At 34.4% G+C, this 24,343-nt stretch overlaps 3 protein-coding genes across 4 annotated transcripts in view; 1 reads left to right on the plus strand and 2 right to left on the minus strand.

Annotated features, from left to right (window-relative positions):
* Positions 1–5,522: 5,522 nt before the first annotated feature.
* On the minus strand, positions 5,523–13,524 carry LOC123534980 (uncharacterized). Its single transcript, XM_045317483.2, has 4 exons — positions 13,342–13,524; positions 7,239–7,365; positions 6,622–6,812; positions 5,523–5,807 (listed from the first exon to the last, which is right to left on the minus strand). The coding sequence occupies exons 1-4, from the start codon at positions 13,388–13,390 to the stop codon at positions 5,644–5,646; spliced, it is 531 nt and encodes a 176-aa protein (XP_045173418.2). The 5' UTR covers positions 13,391–13,524; the 3' UTR covers positions 5,523–5,643.
* Positions 13,525–16,850: 3,326 nt separating this feature from the next.
* On the minus strand, positions 16,851–20,295 carry LOC123535032 (uncharacterized). Of its 2 annotated transcripts, none has more exons than XM_045317547.2 (4): positions 20,105–20,289; positions 19,528–19,654; positions 18,861–19,033; positions 16,851–17,749 (listed from the first exon to the last, which is right to left on the minus strand). In XM_045317547.2, exons 1-4 carry the CDS (start codon positions 20,148–20,150, stop codon positions 17,607–17,609), a joined length of 489 nt encoding a protein of 162 aa, XP_045173482.2. In that variant the 5' UTR covers positions 20,151–20,289; the 3' UTR covers positions 16,851–17,606. The 2 variants fall into 2 exon arrangements, with proteins under 2 accessions (XP_045173482.2, XP_053375292.1); XM_053519317.1 differs by lacking the exon at positions 16,851–17,749 and adding an exon at positions 17,769–18,335 and having other exon boundaries at positions 20,105–20,295.
* A 2,875-nt stretch (positions 20,296–23,170) lies between these two features.
* The window catches only part of LOC123535020 (protocadherin Fat 4-like), a 32,547-nt gene continuing 31,374 nt past the window's right edge, over positions 23,171–24,343 (plus strand). The window contains exon 1 of the mRNA XM_053519318.1: positions 23,171–23,309. Within this exon, the coding sequence (XP_053375293.1) occupies positions 23,249–23,309 (61 nt within the window). The 5' untranslated portion in view covers positions 23,171–23,248. The remainder of the gene's footprint in view (positions 23,310–24,343) is intronic.

Raw genomic sequence — 24,343 nt, forward strand, 5'->3', positions numbered from 1 at the left:
CTTGTTTAAGGGATGCGAAATATTGAGGAGAGCTGGTTTGGGTGTGGCTGTGTTTTGTATAGTTCCGCTTAAGCCGGTGCTAGGGGACGTAAGAAGTGTTACATTTTTCATTACCTCTCATGAACAGACTCAATCAAACCGAGTCTGCTATTATTCTGCTTGGTTGCATTCTTTGCTTCCAAAGGATGTTTCTACAGATTTTATTATATACAATGTATAATTATGTTCAATGATCCACACAAATCTTCAAGTACATCTTTAAAGATACAATTTCAATACAAAATGAAGCACGTGGCATAATATATAAGCAGCTTGTTGGCTGAAGGAATCATTACTAAGCAAAACTAATTTTATATTTCAAAGAAAGCCTAACTCGGGTTGTAATTAAAAGTTAAATGTCACAAAGCATTACAAAGCATTATATAAAATCTGCAGCAATTATCCTCCATCGCAAAGATATTGGTTTTATTCATGACGTCATAAAAAATTTCAGTCTCGGTAGCCGAAACAGATACTTGGGATTTTACATATTTAATACCTATACTTTTGTTTGGTGTATGTCGCCATGTGGAAATATATTTTCGAGAGGCACGTATGTTCGATATGCACTACATCATCCATACAAAAATGTTTTTCGTTTTCAACAAGATTCATAAAGTTAATACAGTGTTTTTTTTTCTTGTACAAGAAAGTTGTCATACCTCAAAGATCCCAGTCTTACTGGTGCAACGCCACATCTAAATTAAGCCACAGCTCTGCAATAACGAAATGGTAAACGTTGTTTTACTTTATTTTCAGTCTCGGAGATGGACCTAAGTATTCCTTAGTTCTTGACTTATTTCTATTCTTTCTGCCCTTTCTGGTGATTGTTTCCATTTGTCCATTTCTACGTCAAATATGTTTTCCACATTTACCACAACTGCTTTAGTACCCACCCGAATTCTATGGAAGTTATCGTGATCCTTGAAATCAACACTATTCATGAAACATTTTCGAAATACGGTAAAACACTTTTCCTACATTAACTGTCTGATGCTGATTTAGACTAGTTCAATACATCTTTATTCAGGTTTGTTCTTTGCATTCGAAAATCTACAGAAATGTCTTATAACAGTACATCATTATCGAACAATTAGTTGCTTCCAGCCCATCTCACAAATAACTGAAAGTCGCCATATGACCTAATTTGTCTTGGCGCGACGTCAAACCCAACAAAAAATGAAACTGCAAGTGATTTACAAATTCTACTTAATTTTCGTAACACTCTTATTGAAAATAAAATTGGTATTGACGGCGATAGATCGAATGTAGATTCTATATGAGATCAACATCACCTGTATACAGCAGAATACTAATGATATTGTTATTGATGCTTACGCTAATAAATAATTACTAAGCCATTGATAGATAAATTAAAAAGGATAGGCAACAAAGGGCAGCCTTGTTTACGACAACAATTTACTGAAGACCAAGAAGATTCAATGCCGTTTAGTCTAATACAACTCTGTACGTCTTTAAGAGATAAGTCAACAGCAAGAAAAGGGTTGCCTTGTAGATCACATTTATTTATCTTCGACCATAACATAGCCCTGGGGATAGTTCGCACACTTTCCTATTATAATAAATGCGGTAAACGTACTCTTTTTCTTAATTTTTCTAGTTTTTAATATATTGGTTAAAGTTTGCACATAATCAATTGTATATACATTTACCTTAATAAAAACTTCTGCCAATTTCCATCATAGAAACGAATAATCAGGTTTCTTATAGATTTTATTAATTAACACAACAGCTGTTTTTGGAAGGTGATTCATGTAACCGCGCAGAATTTAATAAGGAATAGACTGTCTCAAAGCTATTTTGTATCTATCCGCTGTACAATGTAGTTCAATGCGGAATAATTTACCACCTCTGATATCATTATCGTTACAGACCGGAAAATATGGCCTACTTTATCACCCGTGGACTTGATCACAAACTTACAAGTACTCGCCTAGCCTAGTAAAAAATAGTTCAACATACTTTGAATATATACCAACGGCGCAGTAATTTACTACGAATACCTATCGGCTGGGTGCCTTTACTTTACATCTTTTTACTTTACAGGGGGTTTGAATGCATAACTGTATATATCACCAAATCGCAAAATCGCAGTACATGTATCATACTGATGATATGATAAGCCTATATGTATTGGGTTTCTAACTATCCAAGCGTTAATAGCGCTTGTGCCATTTTTGGAATGGATTCTTTTCATACACGCACTAACACAAGTCACCTTCCTTTGATTAATACTTAGTGTTGGGTAGGTCTCCTGTATTTGAAATCAGTGTTGTTCAAATTTCTGGTCCTTCGAAATCATGGAGTCCATACAATACCTATGTAAAAGGTGTAATTTACTTTTTGACTGTTTTTTCCCGATTGATTTGATGTATGTTTCTTTGCACTATAAATAACAATCCGTAAATGTCCCTGCTATAAGCTCCTTGGATGTCTGCCAGTAAAGTTTGTATATCCTTAGCAGACCTTTTGTTGTCTCCGACGGGGCCATTTAGCTCTGCTTGAACGTCTTTAGTATTGTCTTCATCCTGGTGTCTTTATTGTATAATATCTTTACGGAAACGTTTATCCATATTATTTGTAATTTTTTTATCAGTATCTTTAACCTTTCTGACTTACGTTCTTTTCAGGTGTATCTGTTCGCTTATACACTAAGTCTTTCATACTTTTTATATCAGTGTTCATGTAGTGCAAATTCGAGGATCTATCACAGATCATGTTCGTTATCATCTTTTGCAAGATCTAGTATTTGTACATTTTCACAGTTGGGTGTTTTGACACTATTCCGTTTATTTCAACATCAACCAATAACAGTTGTTTTAAACCTCTAATCGATTGCATGAGTTTTTCATGCTCTTCTGTAACCTGATTCGTACATATTGCCATTCTTGACAGAATATAATAGGGTTATTATAATAGTAGCTCGATCTGGGATCCTGTATTCGGCTCGAGTGGATTTTTGCCAGATCGGATCTTACGATACGCGCAAGCGCCGAGTGTGATCCGACCTTGCAAAATCCACGAGAGCCGAATACAAAATCCCAGTTCTAGCTACTACTATAATGACCCTTTTATTGTATACCTCAACCTTTTTGTTTGGTGTTTTGCTACTGAACGAAATATTCAATGTTTATATGATCTGTTAAAATAAAACTAAGTGAAGGTTTTATGTACGCTTTTTATAGATCTGTATCAGGTCATGCATTTTAATGCAAGTAATCCGGAAATATACAATACGAAAGGTACAATACGGATATTTTTCTGCCTGTTCATATTTACTTGTGAAATACAAGCCGATTTTTTACAGAATTTATAAATTGATATATGACTTAATAAGCGTGGAATGAAGTGGCTCATACAGATATATTCCTAGAATTACAAATACATGCAACCCAGCTTTGAAACCCCTATATTAGTTTTCTCATTGGTGAAGCCATTATGACTCCAGACTATGACTTACATGAGTTCTCGAATTTCAAGCCAACACATTTTACGATCGATTAAAGTTGCAATTTTCTCAAACCGAAATAATAGTGTTTCAGCAGTACCAAATATCAATTCCGTTCATGTTGAGTTCTAGAAGTTATTAAACGAGTATGAGTATATATAGGCGATGCTCGATTGGTCAGTCGGAACTGAACGAATTCGACTACCAATAAATCCATAGGTACTAATCCGCTAGGAAATAACCAGTGCGATTAATACCCACTGGCGGCGCTTTTAAACAGGTGTTTGTAAACTTTACTTGTAGAAAAAGGTTCAAATGCTAGTACGAGTAGTATAGAAATTTGCATAATTAGGATGAAGCTTGTTTATAAGCTGTCTTAGATTACATATATAGTCTAGTAAAAAAAAAACGTGTTTCATTCAATCTCTAGAACATATATAGACTGACAAGCAACATCAAAAGCTGACGTTTTAGATATGCAACTGATACACATACATTAGCACACCGTTTCTTAAATTAAAACAGTGTGGCTCAGGGTGAGAAAAAATGTTCAGCCAGTACAGAGCCCGCCCCTCCGCCTCCACCCCCCACCCCAAACTGAAACTGAAATTGACTAATGCTCCCGTCCCTATGTTTGTTCTGTCATATTTCTCATATATAAATTTTCTTTATTAATAGTGGAAGTAACTCCAGCAGATTGTTTCTGTATTGACCATTTTTATTGCCCTTGGCTCCGAACATAGTATGGTTTAGCCATCAGATAAAATGTGCTATTTTAGAGGCTTACATTTTACTTATAAAAGATTTGCAGTATTTAAAAAATAACCATGCAGCCAGGGAGCCAGGCTACCTATTTCTATACAATGAAATATTCAATGGCGTTGTACATTTAATTTAACAAACCTTAAAATATTAATGATGAAATGTAAAAACTAACATAAAATAAAATTAAAACTGACAGAGCTGACCTCCTGCTTTTGAACATATTCTAACGTGACCAATATTGCATCGTGACATTGTGTAGGCAAATATTTGTCCGTAAAACGATCTAAATTATTATCATGCATCCCTGTGTTTACAATCTATTAAGTTTTTACCAACTAAGCACAGTGACATATTATACAAACTGGGCCCGTTTGAGTTTGAGCATATGTATTACATATTTCTCCATTACCAAATGCATTATTTTTTTCAACATGTCTTTAACTGCTGCAATTTTCTATCCACACCTACAACCTATAAAAGATTCGTATGTTGAAGTTCCTGGTACAATTCTATTGCATGGTCCCGTTCTAGAGAGCTTATACCAGTGGTTTGGGATTTCGGCAGGGCTTTTAACGGAATGTTTGCCTTTATATAGGGTCTTAACACAGAAGTGATGAATAGCAAATAGATGTAGGAGAAACACAAACCACCAAGATTCAGACTGAATTGTCATTACACTTTATTCGATAAATGTAATTATTATTAATTTTAAAATTTTGAGTTGATCTACGCACAGTGCATATGCATTTTTGTTCCTGTTAAAAGCTTTTTTATAACGAAATAAGGTGTTCTTAAAGTAATACTAATGTTGATACTGTATATTGAAACACATTTACCATTTTGAAAAGCATATCAGAAAAATGATCGAGTTTATAGCAGTGAAAAGATCAAACTGCATTTAGTACAGTTTACCGTTTTATCCAGTGGACATAATTTTGTGGTAGGTGTGCTATCTGTAGTTCTTCCAGCAAGTGATTTTGACTGCCTACAGCATCTTTTCGCCACTACATTTCTTAATTCTGGGATTTGTTGTTTTTTAAAATACTAATTAGAATAATTTGATAGTTTTGCAAATCACTGATGAATTAACACAATACTGACCCGAGGCAAGTAAACTGACTTCTTTCCGATAAAAATTGAGCTTTTTTTGATTTCCTCAAAATGTTTTAAAATGAAATTTCATCTTAAACCTTGCAACTTCCGATGAAAAACACCATTCAGGGCACAATAAAAGCGATCGTAAGAGACATTCTTATAAAACATTTTTATTACGTACATATTTTACAAATAAACATTTCATTTTTTGGAGCAACATTGTAATATATAACAAATACATAAATATTAAAATAAGATATGGCACGATTGTTTTGTCATACAGCACAGTTATCATATGGTGAATAAGCAGGCGGGGGTTCATCAGGAAACGTAGACTTGTCTTCTTTTTTCTGACTGGTTCCCTGTTGTACGGAGAAGTACGGTGGTGGGAGAGTTTCGTAAGGTGGTGGCACTGGGGGTTGTACTTGTGAACTTACAGCTGAAAAGTAAGAAGCGAGACATACAGATATATATGCTTGTTAATACTGTTTTATCACACTCTTTTTTAATCTTAGACTACTTAATTTTGCTAAAATTTAGTGAGTGATTCTTTGGATTAATTTGTCGTAATGACTGAGAAATACAGGGTTTTAAGAAATACATGCTAACTACATTATTGCCATACACATATAAGAAGATAAATTTGTATAAGTAGAAAGTTAGGTCGCGCAAGCTTACTAATTCAAAAAATACTGTTTTAGACGACACTGGTTTAAGGTATATATATTAGAATGTGATTCTGCGAAATATACTAACTCACAATATGATGATAGAAGATTTTGAAACGAGTCCTTAACAGAAATCAGGGGTAAATTACCCAAAATACTTGCAGATCTTCTAGCTTAAAATTCAAAATGTTGATTTTTAATTTTAGAAAAGACTACACGATGGATCACAGAACTGAAGTGCCTAAAACAAGAATATACAGATTGTTTTCAAATTTAAGGCCTAAACATAACAATACTACAGAATATACAGATGTATTTTATCATCGCAGATCATAATCTACAGTTTCGAGATAATGTTAAAGTGCTTCATTGTGGCAGTATCAAACTTATCCTCACGTTTCTTTTTGTTTGTTTTGATACTAGCATTTTTCCAGAGAATGCAAAATAAGTGTTTCAAAAGTGAAAGTTAAGTTTTGCTCTCCTTGGAAATGTGTTTAAAATACACTGATAAGTTAAAATATAAACTGGAACAAAAAGTAAAATACAGAATATGTAATACAAAAAAAAATGTCAGTAAGGACCTACTCGACACACTGTTTTCTCTCACTTGTGGTGTCCTTTGAAGTCTTGTGTTTCTCTGACGAGAATTAAACACTCTAGATCGTTGTAAGATGCTCCGTTTACAGCATAAATATGTGGCGCATAAAATGATAATGACAAGACCTACCAATGCTGCCATACCAGTGCCTATATACACCGAACTCTCACGTTTGTGGCTGAAAATGACACCATGTGTCCAGGTTATTTTGAAATATAAGTTACATATATGGAATTTCATCAATTTCTAGTAAAAGTAGGTAATTACAATCTGCATAATATAAATGAATTGCACACCCATGATCGGACTGGTAATAACAAGTTCTAGTCAAGCAAGCACGTTTGTATTCAAAATAAAAACAAGAATCATTTTATCTAACCTCTAGAGTTTAGAATGAGAAACAGTCCCAGAGAGACGAAAATGTTGTTTGGGTATCTAATAATAGCTTTTTCCCTGTTTTCTATGTACATGATGTTTCGAATTATATCATAAGTGTGCGCGGTTCATATGCAATACTAATACCTTTAAAAGTGCATGTTAAAAAATAAAGCTTTCACCTTTAAAATAAACGTTTTACAGACGATATGTACCTAAAAATACCTACTAGCAACACACACTTGAATATCTAATATCCGGACCTTCACAACATGCTTCCTTACAATATTTTTTCTGTAGGAAACCATTAGACGTCTCAAAATGGCACAGTACTCCTTGTGCTTCGGTTGCATGGTCTGAAAGACATGTGAGTATTAACTTGATAAGAATCTATTTATATAAAAATAGTCACATTTTCTTGCATGTCATATAGATACATGTATTGCATTTACTACAGTTCAAAGAGCATTAAACGACTGGATGAACACAACCATTACCGGATTGCGTGAGTGTCAGAACGCAGCAACCTGAATAGAGAAGAGTAACGCAGTATAATGTAACATGAAGCGTGGTGTCATGTGGCGTTACGCTGCATGTTATGTGAAATATTATGCAATTTATGTAAAATATACTACATTTACAAAACATTTCTTTTCAATTTTCCGATACCAATAACACTATGAAATACAAAATGCATAAAAAAGAAAGAAACAAAAAAAAAAAACTTGGCCAAATCACAGTCACAATAGACCGGCATCATTCATTAGTTTTTTAATGCCATCAAATCATATCTTAATAATAAAACATTCCGGATCTCTTATCTCTACCTCTAACACTTAGATGAGCCTAGACAGAGAAAAAATGGTTTTCTGTCGAGTCAGTATGATTCGTTTGTTTGTTTTGAGTTTAACGCCATATTTCAACAGTATTTCTGTTATGTAACGGCGGGCAGTTAACCTAACCAGTGTTCCTGGATTCTGTACCAGTACAAACCTGTTCCCCGCAAGTAACTGCCAACTCTCCCAAATGGATCAGAGGTGAGGGACGAATGATATCAGACATAATGTCATTTATCAAATCGTCACGAAGAGAACATACGCCCCGCCCGGGGGAGGGTGGGAGGGGAGAGAACTCACAACCCCTAGATCCGTAGATATGTGCTCTCCCTATTGAGCTAAGCGGGCGGGCGAGTCAGTATGAAGATAAAACCAAATCATTGTTATATTCTTTATCGCAACAGACTTTGTAAATCTACAGCTAGAAATAGTAGCTTCCGTCTGGCCAATATTTCATACACATAAGAAAAAGTGATATCACAAGAGTCATTATCACTTTTGCGGGTCAATATCGCTTTTTGCGGATCCGCGCGTGCACCCCTTTCGACCAATCAAATGAGCGCATTTGAGAAGGGTATATAATATATATACATGTATATATATTTATAAGCTGCTAGGCGCTTTACCATAATTGGTCTGGTATATTGTCGTGGTAATTTGTGCGTATAAATTCTCTCTACCTATAATAATTTATAATGTGAACTTGTATCCTCACGGATCTCACGCATTGGTGTCAACTGTTCTGAATTTAATTATATCCTAAAATGCACATTATCTCTAATATTCATTGTGTCCACTAGGTCCAGATAACTTTTAGAGAGAAAAATATGGCTACTCTGGCCCTATTCAGTTAAAAAGACTAAACAAACGTCATTGCTGATTTGTGATACATGATAACAGCGATTTGAATATATATGCAAATGCTGAACCAGTACGAATGTGTAGTACAATTCGGGTGTGTATATATAGCAGCATCGAAACTAACTTGTGAAATATATACGCTCGTTTGTGCTACTGTGCGCTTTACCGTAATTGGTCTGGTATATTGTGTGGTGATTAGTTCGTATAAATTCTCTCTTAGACTACTAAAAATAATTCATAATGCGAACTTGTATCCTCGCGGATCTCACGTATGGGGAAGTAAACTGTTATGTTCTGAATTTAATTATATCCCTAAATGCACATTATCTCTATAAAATTCATTGTATCCTTGAGATCCAGTTAATTTTCAGAGAGACAAAATATCGTTCTCTGGTCCCAATCAGTTAGGAAGACTAAACAAATGTCATTGCTGACTGGTGAGACATGATAACAGAGATTTAAGTATATATATGCAAATGTTGTGTATTACAATTCGGTTGTGTATATATAGCAGCATTGAAACTAATCTTACTGGGTTAGTGGACTTGGTGTGAAATATACATGCTCATTTGTCCTACTAGGCGCTTTGCCGTAATTGGTCTAGTATAATGTGGGGTGATTAGTTCATATAAATTCTCTCTACTTATAATAATTCATAACGCGAATTTGTACCCATGCGGATCTCATGCATGGGAAAGGAAATGATTTTGAATTAAATTATATTCCTTAACGCATACTATCTCTATAAAATTCATTGTACCCTTGAAATCCAGTATAACCGAATCAGTTACAAAGACTAAAATGCCTCTATTGATTTGTGAGGCATGATAACAGAGATTTGAGTATATATGCAAATGTTGAACCATTACGAATGCGTGGTACAATTCGGGTGTGTATATAATAAGGCAGCATCGAAACTAATCTTTTTGGGTTAGTGGACTTGTTGTGGAATGTGCACGCTCACTTGTACTGCTAGGCGCTTTGCCGTAATTAGTCAATTAGGCCGGACATATTACTATGCAAAATGTCCGAACCTCAAACTAATTCCAACATGAAGTTTTATTGTTGACTGATAATCTTTCATTAAGTATACAAAACAGGAAATATGTCCTTAAAAGAAATCCAAGCCAAACTCAGAAAAGTATGTGATATGTAAGGGCAGCTTCCATTACATTTTAGTTTCACAAAGTATTTCAAATTTATCTACAATAAAATCAATTAAACAAAATATTAGTATAACTGTTCCATTCACATGCATTCATTGCATTGCATCTTAAACCAGATAAAGAAGCATAAATAACTGCCGTAACTGTTTATAATTTCGAGCAAATATTGATATTATCACGTACCCCACCCATCTGCAGTAACACTGTGAATACATTTTTGTTTCACGATTCCCCTGTGAATGTTTTTTCTTGTTTCTGACTTTGAGATACACATGTTTGGTGTTTAAACCTTTTAACTCCAATGCCGACGAGTCTGTTTTAGAAACATGTATGTACAAATTTGGTTAGAAATTCTGTTCTGAATTTTGACACCTATGTTCTGAATTTTAACATCCCAACGCTTTATGACAAAGATGGTAAAATACTCAAGGTAGGCTACAAGTAAGTGCTAGAGATCTTAAAATATCTTCTTTTTCCACTGATATTCAAAGAACACATTTATGCTGTAGTTTACTAGTAGAAGAACAATACAGCATATGGTCCACAGTAACGGCCACAATAAGTATTAGATGTAGACGTTAGTTTCCAGATGCAATATCTCAGAAATGTGCTTGGATTTTTGTGAGGACTTTTTCTTCTACGTTTCGTTTCCTTACATACTACTTATTCCACACCAAAAAGTTTATGTTGGAATTAGTTCAACCTTAAAAGTTAAAATGACTTGCCTAAATATGGTGGTGATTTGTTCGTATAATTTCTGTTGACTTATCATATCTTGTAGAGCGAACTTGTATCCTCGCGGATCTCACGCATCAGAAAGTAAACTATTCTGAATTTTATTATATCCCTTAATGCTTACTGTCTCTATAAAATTCACTGTATCCTTGAGATCCAGTTAACTTTAGGAGAGAGAAGATATAGATTCTCTGGTCCAAATCAGTTACAGAGACTAAAATGTTACTACTGATATGTTAATCATAATAACAGAGATTTGAGTACAATATATAATCATATGCAAATGTTGAACAAGTACGAATGTGTGGTACAATTCGGTGTATATATAAAGCGGTATCGAAACTAATCTTACCGAGTTAGTGGACTTATTATGGAATGTGCACGCTCGTTTGGGCTTACCGTTATTGGTCTGGTATACTGTGGTGGTGATTAGTTCGTACAAATGATCTCTTCTTATATATATATATAGTAGAGAGAATTTATACGAACTAAATCACCACCACAATACACCAAACCAATTACGGCAAAGCGCCTAGCAGTACAAACGAACAGGCACATGCCACAGCAAGTCCACTAACCCAATAAGATTAGTATTGATGCTGCTTTATATACAAGCCCGAATTGTACTACACATTCGTACTGGTTCAACATTTGCATATATATACTCAAATCTCTGTTTTAATTTCTCACAAATCAGTAAAGACATTTAAGTCTTTTTAACTGATTGGGACCAGAGAAGCTATATTTTCACTCTCTGAAAGTTAACTGGATCTCGAGGATACATTGAATATATATAGATAGTTTGCATTAAGGGACAGAATTATATTCAGAACATTTGACTTTACCATACGTGAGATCCGCTAGGATTCGCTAGTTCGCATTATAAATTATTATATAGTAGAGAGAATTTATACGAACTAAATCCCCACCACAATATACCAAACCAATTACGGCAAAGCGCCTAGCAGTACAAACGAACAGGCACATGCCACAGCAAGTCCACTAACCCAATAAGATTAGTATCGATGCTGCTTTATATACGAGCCCGAATTGTACTACACATTCGTACTGGTTCAACATTTGCATATATGTACTGAAATCTCCGTTTTCATGTCTCACAGATCAGTAGTGACATTTTAGTCTTTTTAACTGATTGGGACCAGAGAAGCTATATTTTCTCTCTCTGAAAGTTAACTGGATCTCGAGGATACATTGAATATATAGAGATAGTTTGCATTAGGGGATAGAATTATATTCAGAACAGTTGACTTTACCATACGTGAGATCCGCTAGGATTCGCTAGTTCGCATTATAAATTATTATATAGTAGAGAGAATTTGTACGAACTAAATCACCACCACAATATACCAGACCAATTACGGCAAAGCGCCTAGCAGTACAAACGAACAGGCACATGCCACAGCAAGTCCACTAACCCAATAAAATTAGTATCGATGCTGCTTTATATACAAGCCCGAATTGTACTACACATTCGTACTGGTTCAACAATTGCATATATATAATCAAATCTCCGTTTTCATGTCTCACAAATCAGTAGTGAAATTTTAGTCTTTTTAACTGATTGGGACCAGAGAAGCTATATTTTCTCTCTCTGAAAGTTAACTGGATCTCGAGGATACATTGAATATATAGAGATTGTTTGCATTAAGGGATAGAATTATATTCAGAACAGTTGACTTTACCATACGTGAGATCCGCTAGGATACAAGTTCGCATTATAAATTATTATATAGTAGAGAGTATTTATACGAACTAAATCACCACCACAATATACCAGACCAATTACGGCAAAGCGCCTAGCAGTATGTACATAAAGCTTATATACAAGCTTTTGAGTTATTAAATGTATTTATTAGCAAACATTTATCCCGAATTAGTCTCACGGGGATTCGATCAAAGAAGTTAAGCAACGCAGATACCGGTCAATAGTTGATCGTACTGACGGAAAGTAGTGACGTCACGCTCTATAATTATATAGGATGGTTGATCGGCTGCCAATATTGAATGCTATATTTACTTTAGAGGCGAAACACGTTATAAAATTGATATAAAAGAAGAGACTTCCGTGTTCGAATGGTTTGTGACGCTACATATTTAATGATTACCGGGTACCTTCAACATCAGACCACTGAGGTTATAGTTTATATCCATTGCCCTGACTTATACCTTATACATAAAGTCGATACTTATATACTCTTTTTAAATGACTTGCTGGCCAACAGTCAAAGTCCACGTTTTGACATTAGTCCCGCAAAAATTAGTTGAATATAGACCTGTAATTTAGCATAAAGTATTGGTCGAACGCAAGCGGTCCACTTTCGTTCTTTTCTATATATTTTGCTGCAATACAGAATATGAGTAGATGAAATGTGCGTTATTCCTATACCTGAATTTCGCATTTATTACATTGATAGAGAAGTCAGGGACCCGGCATATGCTCCTCTGCCTAATAACCTTTCGGTTCATTTTGCTTGCGAACTGAAAAAAAGTTCTTATGAACTTTGAGTTCTGTCTCGTGCGTATAATGTATTTGAAAATTTACACAATTAATACAGACGAGGACATTGATCCACCAAATTTGTTGTAAGAATGTAGGCCTATACCATTCATGAAAAGATTAAAAATAATGTTTAGCAGTTACACAGCATAATCGTACACACGAAAAGGACTGTAAAGTAATATGGATCAAAATATATAATATTAAGTATCTCACCTAGTAGGTAAATCAAAGCAGAAATGAAAATGCGTTGTTTAAAATCCATTTTAGGTCACGACCATATCAACTACGTATTTTGAAAGTATGTCCTAGATAATTACATAAACACTGACTTTTAATAGAGTATAAAATGTGTTTTCGGCGATATACGGGTGTACAGTTAAGCTATATGTTTACATGCAATGGCGGTAGTGCGTAAACGGGTTAAAGGTCTTATCAAAAGTATGCAAGTTTAGTCTATTTATAAATAATAAATCAAGATCACTTATGTTTATCGGTCAAATTTATTTGAATGATTTAATGACACAAAGTCATATGTTGCTCGAAAAAAATAAATTACACAGGCACGAGGCTTTAAGGACGCTCGCTACAGTTTCGTATTTTTTTTCTCAATAATAGATTTTGATGAAATGTTTTGTATTAAAAGATCATGCTATGATGTATTGAAAAATGAAATAAAAATACTAGGTTGCCAGCTTTGTTTCAATTTAATTTGCTCCTAGATATGGTGCTATTTTAAACATTTTTCAAAATTTCTGTTATCCTAAAATATATTTCAGTAAAGTACAATAATCAGCATAAATTTGATTATCTAAGCATTTTTATAACGGAAAACAATATATCTATTTGAAACATGCTCAGAGAAATCAAAAGAACATGATTTTGTAAAGAAAGGAATACTTGTTCAGCAGACCCAAGGGCTATTTTTGCATATTTTTGTCAGTTTTAAGTTGGTACTTCTGCTATTTTATCGAGTTTCACATAATAGAATTTAATCAAACTCTGCACATACCTTTGGTTATGTCTACCTAATTTAAAACAAACAAAAAAAAATTGATAGGTCACCATATTAGATTTCGCTTAAATCAAATTACAAGGAGGTGGGGTGTGGCGGGCATTTCACAATGCAGGTTGGTACGAAATACTCTTTCAGTGTTTGAGCAAATGACTTAGAAATATATTAAATTATCAAACGGCAGATTTCTTAATAAGCGGATTTTAAGGTGTTTCTGAAACATTTTGATGGCATAGAACGATGAAAGTTTCCGCCTTTTTTTTTTTAACAAAACCTATAGTTTACGAATGTTCGGTACGGGTATTCGGTACGGGTACGGTACGGTACGGGATTAGAAACAGCTGTGACTCAATGCAGAGTTTGAGCGCTGGTATAAATAATAGACTCCAGTATATGCCGGACTGAAGCAATTTGAACTAAAAGTACTTTAAATGTATATATTTTGTAATCATGGTGATACTTACCCTAAACTTTAGTCAGTATATTATACATTTTGTACATTAAATGCATGCGAACATACAATAATTTGCGAATTTTTGCCGTACGCGACATTAGATAATCACTTCCGGGCATGCGCAGAAGACCGCACCAACTCTGCAGTGAGCTACATCGATTAGAAACACATTCAAATTGGCACGGTGTTGGGGTAAATATCGACCCGTCCGGAAAAACTGTAGCGAGTGCCTTTAATAATACGTAGACTAAAGCTGATTTTATCAGTTATGTAAACGGGATATGCATGTTGCAGAGACTACCCTAAACCAACATTACATAAAGAGATGCGTTTTGAAAATGCAAAATCATGCCCCCGGTTGTATGACCAAAGATGTTGTTTTTCTGAGTTTTAGATCATATTATGAAGGTCAAGGTCATCTATATATAGGTCAGTTTGCATGTTTTGCCACAAGGTTTGTTGAACTAAATTAGGTCATTTATGTTCGTTGTAGGGTTTAAAGGTTTAAAGTGTGAAGGTGAAGTTGATATGAGAGTCAAGGTCATTTGTACATGTATATAGATCAGTTTGTAGGTTTTGCCACAAGGTTTGTTGAGCATGGGTATGAACTAAATCGGTTGATGAATGTGGCCTGTAGGCGAAACGGTAAAATCTGGTTCGTACGGACGGATCGCAATGTGCCCTGGGCCATAACAAGGGAAACAATCGGTTTATAGAGTGAAATTGTTCATAAACATCATTTGTCACATTCTATTCCTCTGTATGTCATATAAATGAACTGTCTATGTTCATGTCTAAGATGACATGAATTGTTTTCACTGACCTTCCAATATTTCTAGATATTTTTCCGATACTTTATTGACGCATATAGCAGGGCAAACTCCAACGCAGTGATCTCTCTTGCCTCTTCGCTCATTGAGCGAAGCGGCAAGGGAGATCACTGCGTTGGAGTTTTATAGCAGGGGTCTTCTCTTTTCAGCAGTAGATCATTCAACAATTTTACCCAGTGATATTCTATGGGTTTTGTTTTATAATTGCCTGTTTGTTGACAAATTCCACTACAAACAATAGCTATCGGAGGATAGCAACGTTCGACTATTCAACAGCCTTGTCAACTGAATGAATATAAAGGTCGAAAAAGTGGATTTGTAAAATGCAAAGTAAAGGTATGGAGGATGGAAGCTGTGCACTGCATGTCAGATCAGCATAGTGAACAAATGTGTGAAGTTTCAATCCATTCCCATCAGTGGATACTGAGAAACCAGCTTACATAAAAAAAAACTTTACCAAGAATTTGTAAGTCGGAAAGGGGGCATACTATTGTAAAAAAAAAAAGCAGAATAGACTGTTGAAACCTGTGAATAAGTGTGTAAAGTTTCAATGCATTTCCACAAGCGGTTACTGAGATATTAGCTAAGGTACAAAAAAAAAATTGACGAAACCGGGACGCCGACGCAAACGCTGACGCAGGCAGTCATGTAGCTCTGTCTATTCGTCGAATAGTCGAGTTACACTTGTCACACTTTCCCAATGGCATTTCTTGGTTTGATCTTTACAAAATTTTCTTTTAAAATCACTGACCACTGTAGTAATTATGCATGTTTTTTCATACTTAAAGGTAAAATGTGTACGGTTTGCAGAAGACAAAAGTCACCTAAGGTTACAATACAGTTTCTGCAGAGTTGTCAACATTTTTTTGCCAAATATTTTACCCTTTAAGTTCAAATAACTCTTTTTCAGAAAATGAATCTATCACTGAGAACGTTGACGCGGGTAACTAAATAATATTTTGTATATTTAGTTCCACTGCCTACGTGCAGTTGGCGTACATCTTGTCTATTGTAGAGTGCCATAATTTACGCGGGGGACTTTTTGCATAATGCCGAGAAGAAAAATGCCAACATAGATATACCAGACAAATCACATATTTTAAATTTTCCAATATTTGGAAAGATTAGGCAATTATAAAATACCACTCTTATGATTGAATGTACTTGGAACCATTAACTGTTTCATAAAAAATGTAGGCCTATGTACAAGCTTCATGACACTGCATGAGAGCTAAATTACACTGAAATACAGGAAATACTCGTAGACTGTTTTCTGAATCTCCTTTCTTATGTACATTTCAATTTCTGTGACCATTTTAATGCCATGTAAGGACGTGTTTTCTTTTAAAATACTTGCATACGCGCAAGGTTCGAACCATTATATACACTTTCTTATACACTCTGTCGTGGATTTACTGAACTCAAATTGAAAATAAATTTTATTATATAAAAGTAACATAATGAAATAAATAGTTTTTATCATGAAAAACAGAACAGTTTTACTGTCAATATATCTAACACACTCTGTGAACACTCCTGTATAATAAATACACATTTAAACCAAAACACAGATGTAAATTCGTCTTATAAACCAAACACAGATGCGCATGTTTAAACAAAAAAAAAAAAAAACAACAGATGCACAAGTCTAATTATTTCATCTTTTAAAACAAACACATATGCACATGTCTAAACATTTCATCTTTTAAACTAAATACAGATGCACATGCACATGTTTAAACATTCATTTTCTAAAGCAAACACAGAGGCACATGCTTAAACATTTGACCCATTTACCTATGGTTATACAACATATTTTTTTACGAAATACAGCAAGCATCATTTAACCTTATATATAACTATTAAACTAGATCACATTTCTAAAGTACAATGTGGTAATTTGATTGCTGTAAAAAGGTTACTCTGATTTCGCCAAAATCTGTACCTGGCCTTATACGAACCAGTTTGTATGGTGTAAGTTTTTCAAATATGTTTGTTCTTTTATGCCCCATTTCGAATGTACCCTTTATTTTTCAGTTGGTTGACCATCTCATCCTCGTTATTTTGTCGCAAACGCTTAAAAGTGTTATTATACTCATTTCCCGTCTGTGGCCCTTGTCTTGTTTCATTATTATCGCATATCAAAGAAATCATGGACTCAGATTAAATCTATCACAAAAATTCACGGCGTATAAGCTGGCGGAGGTTCATCGTGAAAAGAGGATTGTTCTTTTTTATTGCTGGTTCCCTGCGCAACACTATAATAAGGTGGCGGTAAGGCCTCGTAAGCCGGCGGCTGTAATGGTTCCACCTGCAAACTGACCGCTGCAATTGAGAAAATATCCTTTATGTAAAATATCATTCTGATAAACGATGGAATAAACTCATTTTTCAGTTAGTAGGTTTTATGTAAAATAAGGTATGACCCATATAATAGTGCACCTCCTTTTAAAGAGTATTCAATTCCTACAATAAACTTAATTTGACTCAAATTTTTTCAGGGGGCATAGGTTCAAGCCCCACTGGGACCATTTTTTTTTTCTTATATTCCTTTTTTTCTATTAAGTTTTTACTTTTTCAAGTCTCATTATTCATTTATTGTACAAAAGTAAAAAAAATTCATTTGATAAGTGGTTTCTTGGTGTTCAAAGTGAATTTACCTCTGAAACAGAAGGGGACAGAGTTAGACTTCTTTAAAAAATACTGAGTTACATGCGGTAAAAGTTCTCTACTTTGCCCTTACTCTTGAGATTGCATATTGTGGAAGAAATGTAGGTAGGTTTTACTTCTGCCCCAAGGTTATTTTTGAATGAAGTGAGCAAAATTTAAAACAGTCCCAGAAGACTCGATCTTAAATTTTCAATGTTGGAGTTAGAATTCTGTCTCATTAAATCCTTTTACTTGAGGCACCCTAGAAAAAAAAGATATACACAGTTTTATTTTGTGCCTTATAATTGTGTACCAGTAGTTTGACGTTTCTTTTATCAAAATTAATGGTATAAATATAATGATTTCTCTGCAAACGTTTTGGACAGTGGTCCGGTGATCAGTGAAATTTATCTCTAATTGAGCTTGAGGAAATAACATGAATTATACAAAATTTGTTTAAAAAACGGCACGGTAAAAGTTGTTTAAAATTTGCATACAAGTCTCTCACTGGATACAGTATATTGCTGTAACATTGTTTTGAACATTTGAAATATTCAACATTAGGTGGGTCATACCTTCATGCATGAAGAGTATATGCGTATATGGACATTTAATGTATATTTTTTTCTGATAACCATTTATATTATTCATTTTTGAAAACGATGCCCATTTCAAACATTCATGAAAACTAATATTTTGTACAAAAGACTTTCTTACTTTTTCTCGAAAGTATTATATTTTGAATTTAGAAAATGTAGAAAATCCGAGAATAAAGTAAAATTTTTACTGGGTAATGCTTCTTGTTGAGTTCTTCTGGGCGGTTCTCCTGTCCGACAGCGGTTTTGCAGTTGCCGAATTCGTTGCTTACAACATACATATGTAAAACAGATAGAAAATATGGCAAGGACGATCAAAGTTGCCATGCCAGCACCGAGATATACTTGTTTTTCATCGTCATACCTGAAAGATACATGTGCATGCGTTGTATTTACATAATATAAAATATCAATATGAAACCGCTTACTGAAACTGTCCACATGTTAAAACAGTTACACTATTTACTGATTTCTTTCAAATCAGGTCAAGATTTCAATGTTTTAATCGGCTTTTATCATCTGATATTAATACATAAAATAATGATAACCTTGCTGGCCTAAGCTATTTACGTACGCTAACGACCATTACCCGATATGTTAACTATATGACTATAACACAATCAAGAACCTATTGTTCACAATGGAGAATTAGAAATGAATGCACTAATACACAACAGCCTAATTGTAAAGGTAAACGATTGAATGTGGTTTCCAAATTTTCATGCATTTTACTTGGAGAAACTTTATAGAAAAATCCACACGAACAGGATTCCGTATAATATATATTAATTTTAAACTAACTCAGTTGGCGATTCTATTGTACCTGCCGTCGTTATGAACAGAAGAATGCCTACTTACGTGCAACAAACATTAGTGTAACTTCTATTTGCCTCATCACAACATTTCTGCATACAAAAAGTATATTTTCTGACTCCGGTGGAAGACATGTAACTGCACGTTGTTGCCGAAACGTCCTTCACAAACTCTGAATCGGGAAATAGTACTTAGTTTGATTTTCTAGTTACCCAGATTCGATTGTGTACGGTAGTCCGGGGTGACCACGGGGACTAAGTGACGAACTCACGGTTCTACTGTTTTCACCCACAGTAATGATAATAATAATAAATATAAATAGTATTAATAATATGCCAATTTTATGTTGAGATTTTTAAAATTTCGACTTCCAAAGTTATTTGACACTTAATGGTCAAACATCCGTATCTAAAAAAAGACATGCTTTAGACGATTTTTGTGTTATTGCCCAAATATTGTTATATTTCTTCTTGAAATAATAATTATACTACATTGTACTTCTTATATACACACTTATATATGTTGTTTACAAACATATAGGCCTATAGTTGTAACTGCTGACAGTTCAAGGCCAAAAAGCCTCTTAAATAGTCTTTGTGAAATTAAATAATAACAGTTTTACCTTGTAAGAAAAATAAAACAACGATAATCCATTCTCTTAAATCCATAATTAAAAATTAGAAAAGTCAGTATGTTCCAGCTTTTGTTCACCTTTATATAAAACGTGATATTTTATGATCTGTTTTATATAAACATATACGTGAACTCCGTATATTTAAACCATGAATCAGCATTATACGGGTAAACCAACTAATTTAAAAGACGAAAATAGATTGTTATACGTGACTGACTTAAGACCGTATATCATTTTATCAACCGCAAGGGGTTATCTGTCCTTTTATGTTTATATATTTAATATACTTACTCAAAACAATTGAAAACTACTTTATACTTAGTTCGAAAATAATGATATATGCCTTTTGTACAAATAATTGTCTCTCTTTTTTTATTGTGTTCGTTTTTCTAAAACACTTTCTCAATCAACTTGTTAAACCAAAAGTACAGGTGTGCTTATATAGTCCTTTTCATGTTTACGATGTAACAAATGCCGCATTCCTTTTCGTGAGACAATCGGTAAATTGTCAGCCTCGGTGAATTGTCGGTGAATTGTCAGCCTCGGTGAATTGTCAGCCTCGACTCTGCCTCGATTGACAGCATTTTCATCATGTGTCGCGCTCTTAGCAATGTAAAACATGTTTACATAACAAAGTGCAGATAATTAAGTGTTCTTTCTCAATCAAAGTTTGAATCTTCAGCCTTACATGTAAAAGTTTGAACATCAAATATTTCTAGCCGTTATGTATATACAAATCGTAAGATAAAAAAATAAAAAAATTGAAAACATATTCAATTGTATCAAATGAATAAGAATAGATTAGTAGATGGCTTCCGCTCGTTGACATACTTAAAACCCAAAATAGAAATTTTATTTAAAGAATGTCTGAGATATCATTTTTTCCCAATATTTATCTTTCTAAAGTATCTGACAGAACGTCGCAAGTCTGGTGAATAATGTCAATGATTTCATATCTTCTCGAGCTTGTAAGAGGGTGGAAAACTTTGAACTATTTTTCTTTGGTTACTTGTCGAATTTCTGTTTTACATCCCGCGGAATAACTTAGTCTGCGTAGATTGTTTTCATTCTTACATGTTCATTGAAATATTTTCATAAACAATATGCTGGGCTTCATTTATCCGAGTAGCAATGACCCGGAAGTCATGTGCCAATTTGACGTCATAATTGACGTCAAAATGTTCTCTTACCGGTCCGAGCGTCAACCATTGTTTAGCGTAGAACATACATACAGAGTTTGAACACGAGCCGTATTCGAAAAAAGTTGTCTTTCGCGCCTTTTAGCATATATTGTGTCTGCGAATAAAGTGTAACGCCATTCTGTTATATCATTTCGATTCTGTAACTTCTTTTATATAAAATCGTAGGCCAAATGCAGCGGCACTCTTTCTCCGGTGCCTTTATGACGCAAAATAATTTGTCGCAACGTCACATTCAACGGAAATGTGCATAAATTTTCATGTATACGTTCCCTTTATTTAGTACATGTATACATGATTATGGTAAGTGATGTTAAAATAAGCGTACCCCGATGCCTCCTCGCCGCTTCAAAAACATCACTGATAGCCTGGGTTGTGCGACGGGACATATCAGTCACTGCCTTAAGCGTATTAATACATCCAGCCGACACATAACACAACAATATAACTGATTAGATTAAACTGAACTAAATGAAGGCCAGTAAACTTGTCTTAAAATAAATTGCTAAACATGTCGTTCATCATGAAATGATTGATAAGATAAACTTGGTCGATATCTATTTATGAATCGTCACAGTAGGTGGAAAACACATTTATCATGTTAAAAGTGTTTGTTTATTATAGTGTCATCCCTACTGAAAGGGCCAGCCAATTTGGCTTGTGAGACACCTACATACATTGAACAGCATGACTTCCCGATTCCTATTGTTTTAATGCCAGACACCAGGCAGGTAGGCAATCGGTAACCATTATTTAACTAGCTGGCGGCTCACCAACCGGTCTCTCTTCAGTAATTAGACCCGCCTCTGACAGGGCTCGAACCTTCGACCTCCCGGTTGGGGGGCAGGTGCCTTATCCATTAGGCCTTCGCAGCTCGGTATGATATGGGACGTGCAGAACATGTTTTTATCACAAGTTTAACGTTCTGGGGGTGAATTATTTTTGTGTCTTTCCACATTGAATTTATTAAACTCGTTGAATAATAAAATTGATAAAATGCTCGGTAGCGCCTCGCATTTTATCATTTTATTCAACGAGTTTAATAAATTCAATACGAAAACACAGTCGTATAATACCCTCTTTGAACAGATGCAATGATTTATTCTATTTGTCGTTTCTTTTATATATTAGTTAAAACCATAATGACAATGTAAAGGAAATACAGCAAATTGACAAAATGCCATTGTTATACGGAAAAATTACAGATCTGGGTGTAGTCGTTCTGCGTATGTCACAAAATCGTTGCATGTCCGTCCACATTTTGTGTATAAAATGTATACTATACTGACTAAAGGTTAGGATTAGGATTATCATGGCTACAAAATATAATATACGTACATTAAAGATACTAGACATTCAGATCGCTTGAATCCAGTATATACCGGGGTCTGTAATATATCACAGGCGCACCAAACCAGGTTTTAGTCACAGTCGGCCAAAAATAAAATTGAAAGAGATAAACAATGACGACGAGAGTGAACGACAGCTAACTGAAAAAATGCTTCTGTTATGCGAAATCAATATTAAAATATCGTACCAAAATCTGGGAAACAGACAATAGATATGAGAAAAGAATTTATTAATCTATTTTTTTTTTCATAACCATACGCATTCAAGCTTAGACTAAAATAAAAAAAAAAATTGCAGTTAAATTGACACGAGTTGGCGAATCTATACCTTTTACCGCTACTATATTTGACACAAAACAAAAGAAATTCAACTGTTATATATGTTCAGGTCAGCTACACTCAATCAATATAAAAATAATGTAAAACTGTTTTGCAATGATCCATGTGATTTTCTATTGTCTACCATTTCTTTAGAATGCTCCAAGGTGTGTATTTATTGAAAAAATATAAATCCGATACAGTTTATGTAAAAGGAAATAAAAGTGAACAATGTCCTTAGATTCGGAATCGTAATCTGTCTCAAAATGAAACTGAAACTTTGGACTATTTGTTTATGTTTTCATCTAGTTATAGCAGAAAGAGCTGGTACGTATCTTCAGTTCATCTTAATTCTTTAATTAGGATATGGCATAAAAACTGTAATATACGTTTTAGAAAATATAATTAGTACTAGTATTGACTGCTTCCCCCCCCCCCAGTCGTGTCTTTAAGAAAACATTTTGATGCATAGCATAGCTCCCGAGTACCTCAAAGATCCCTACGTTTGCTTCAGATATTCATTCTAAAACATTAAGGTGGTCATCATCTCAGCCCCAACTTCGAACTCCAAAACCAAGTAGTTATAGGTTATTAGCTTTGTATCGGGAAATATGCACGAGTTCTGCAGCGACTTTAAGAGCGCAATATTCTTCCGCTAAAGAACGAGTGCATATTTCCCGATGCAAAGATAATAACCTTTTTATTACATACGTATCTACACTTATAAATGTAATGTAAATATTATGAATTTGTTCAATAGCCTGATAAGACTGACAATGAAGAACTAAATAACGACAAGCATTAAATCACGTCACGCACCCGATATGTGATTCAGGCGTCAGTGTATGGAAAGATATAAACGTTTCCGGTACCATTGTAACATAACGGGAATAAAAACGAGTATGTAATAATATTTACATTCGCTCTATTCTTTTCCATTGAAAATTATGACGTTCTTTTCGTATGAACAGCAAAAGGAAAGGCGCGAAAGCTACGTCATCGCTGCTTTGTGATAACCGGCCGCTGTTTTGACGACGTCCGCGTATATAGTCAGGGAGAACGTTCCTTAGACGACGTCGCAGTTGTTCCGTCTGGTGCACAGAATGGCCGGGAAGCTGATTTTAATGTTAAATGCCACAAAATATGTGCAGTTAATGATATTATCATGTTTACAAATGGAAAGGAAGTATAATGTAAATATAAGAAATTAAACTATTTTTTTTTCGGTGTTCATGCGAAATGAACGACAGAATAGGATCGACAAATTAAGCTGGATTTGCCGATCCTATTCTGTCGTTCATTTCGCATGAACACCGAAAAAAATAATTTCATTTCTTAAATGAATCTTTCAGATTGTTTTC

The sequence above is a fragment of the Mercenaria mercenaria genome, chromosome 12, assembly GCF_021730395.1.
Source record: "Mercenaria mercenaria strain notata chromosome 12, MADL_Memer_1, whole genome shotgun sequence".
NCBI classification, from domain to species: Eukaryota; Metazoa; Mollusca; class Bivalvia; order Venerida; family Veneridae; genus Mercenaria; species Mercenaria mercenaria.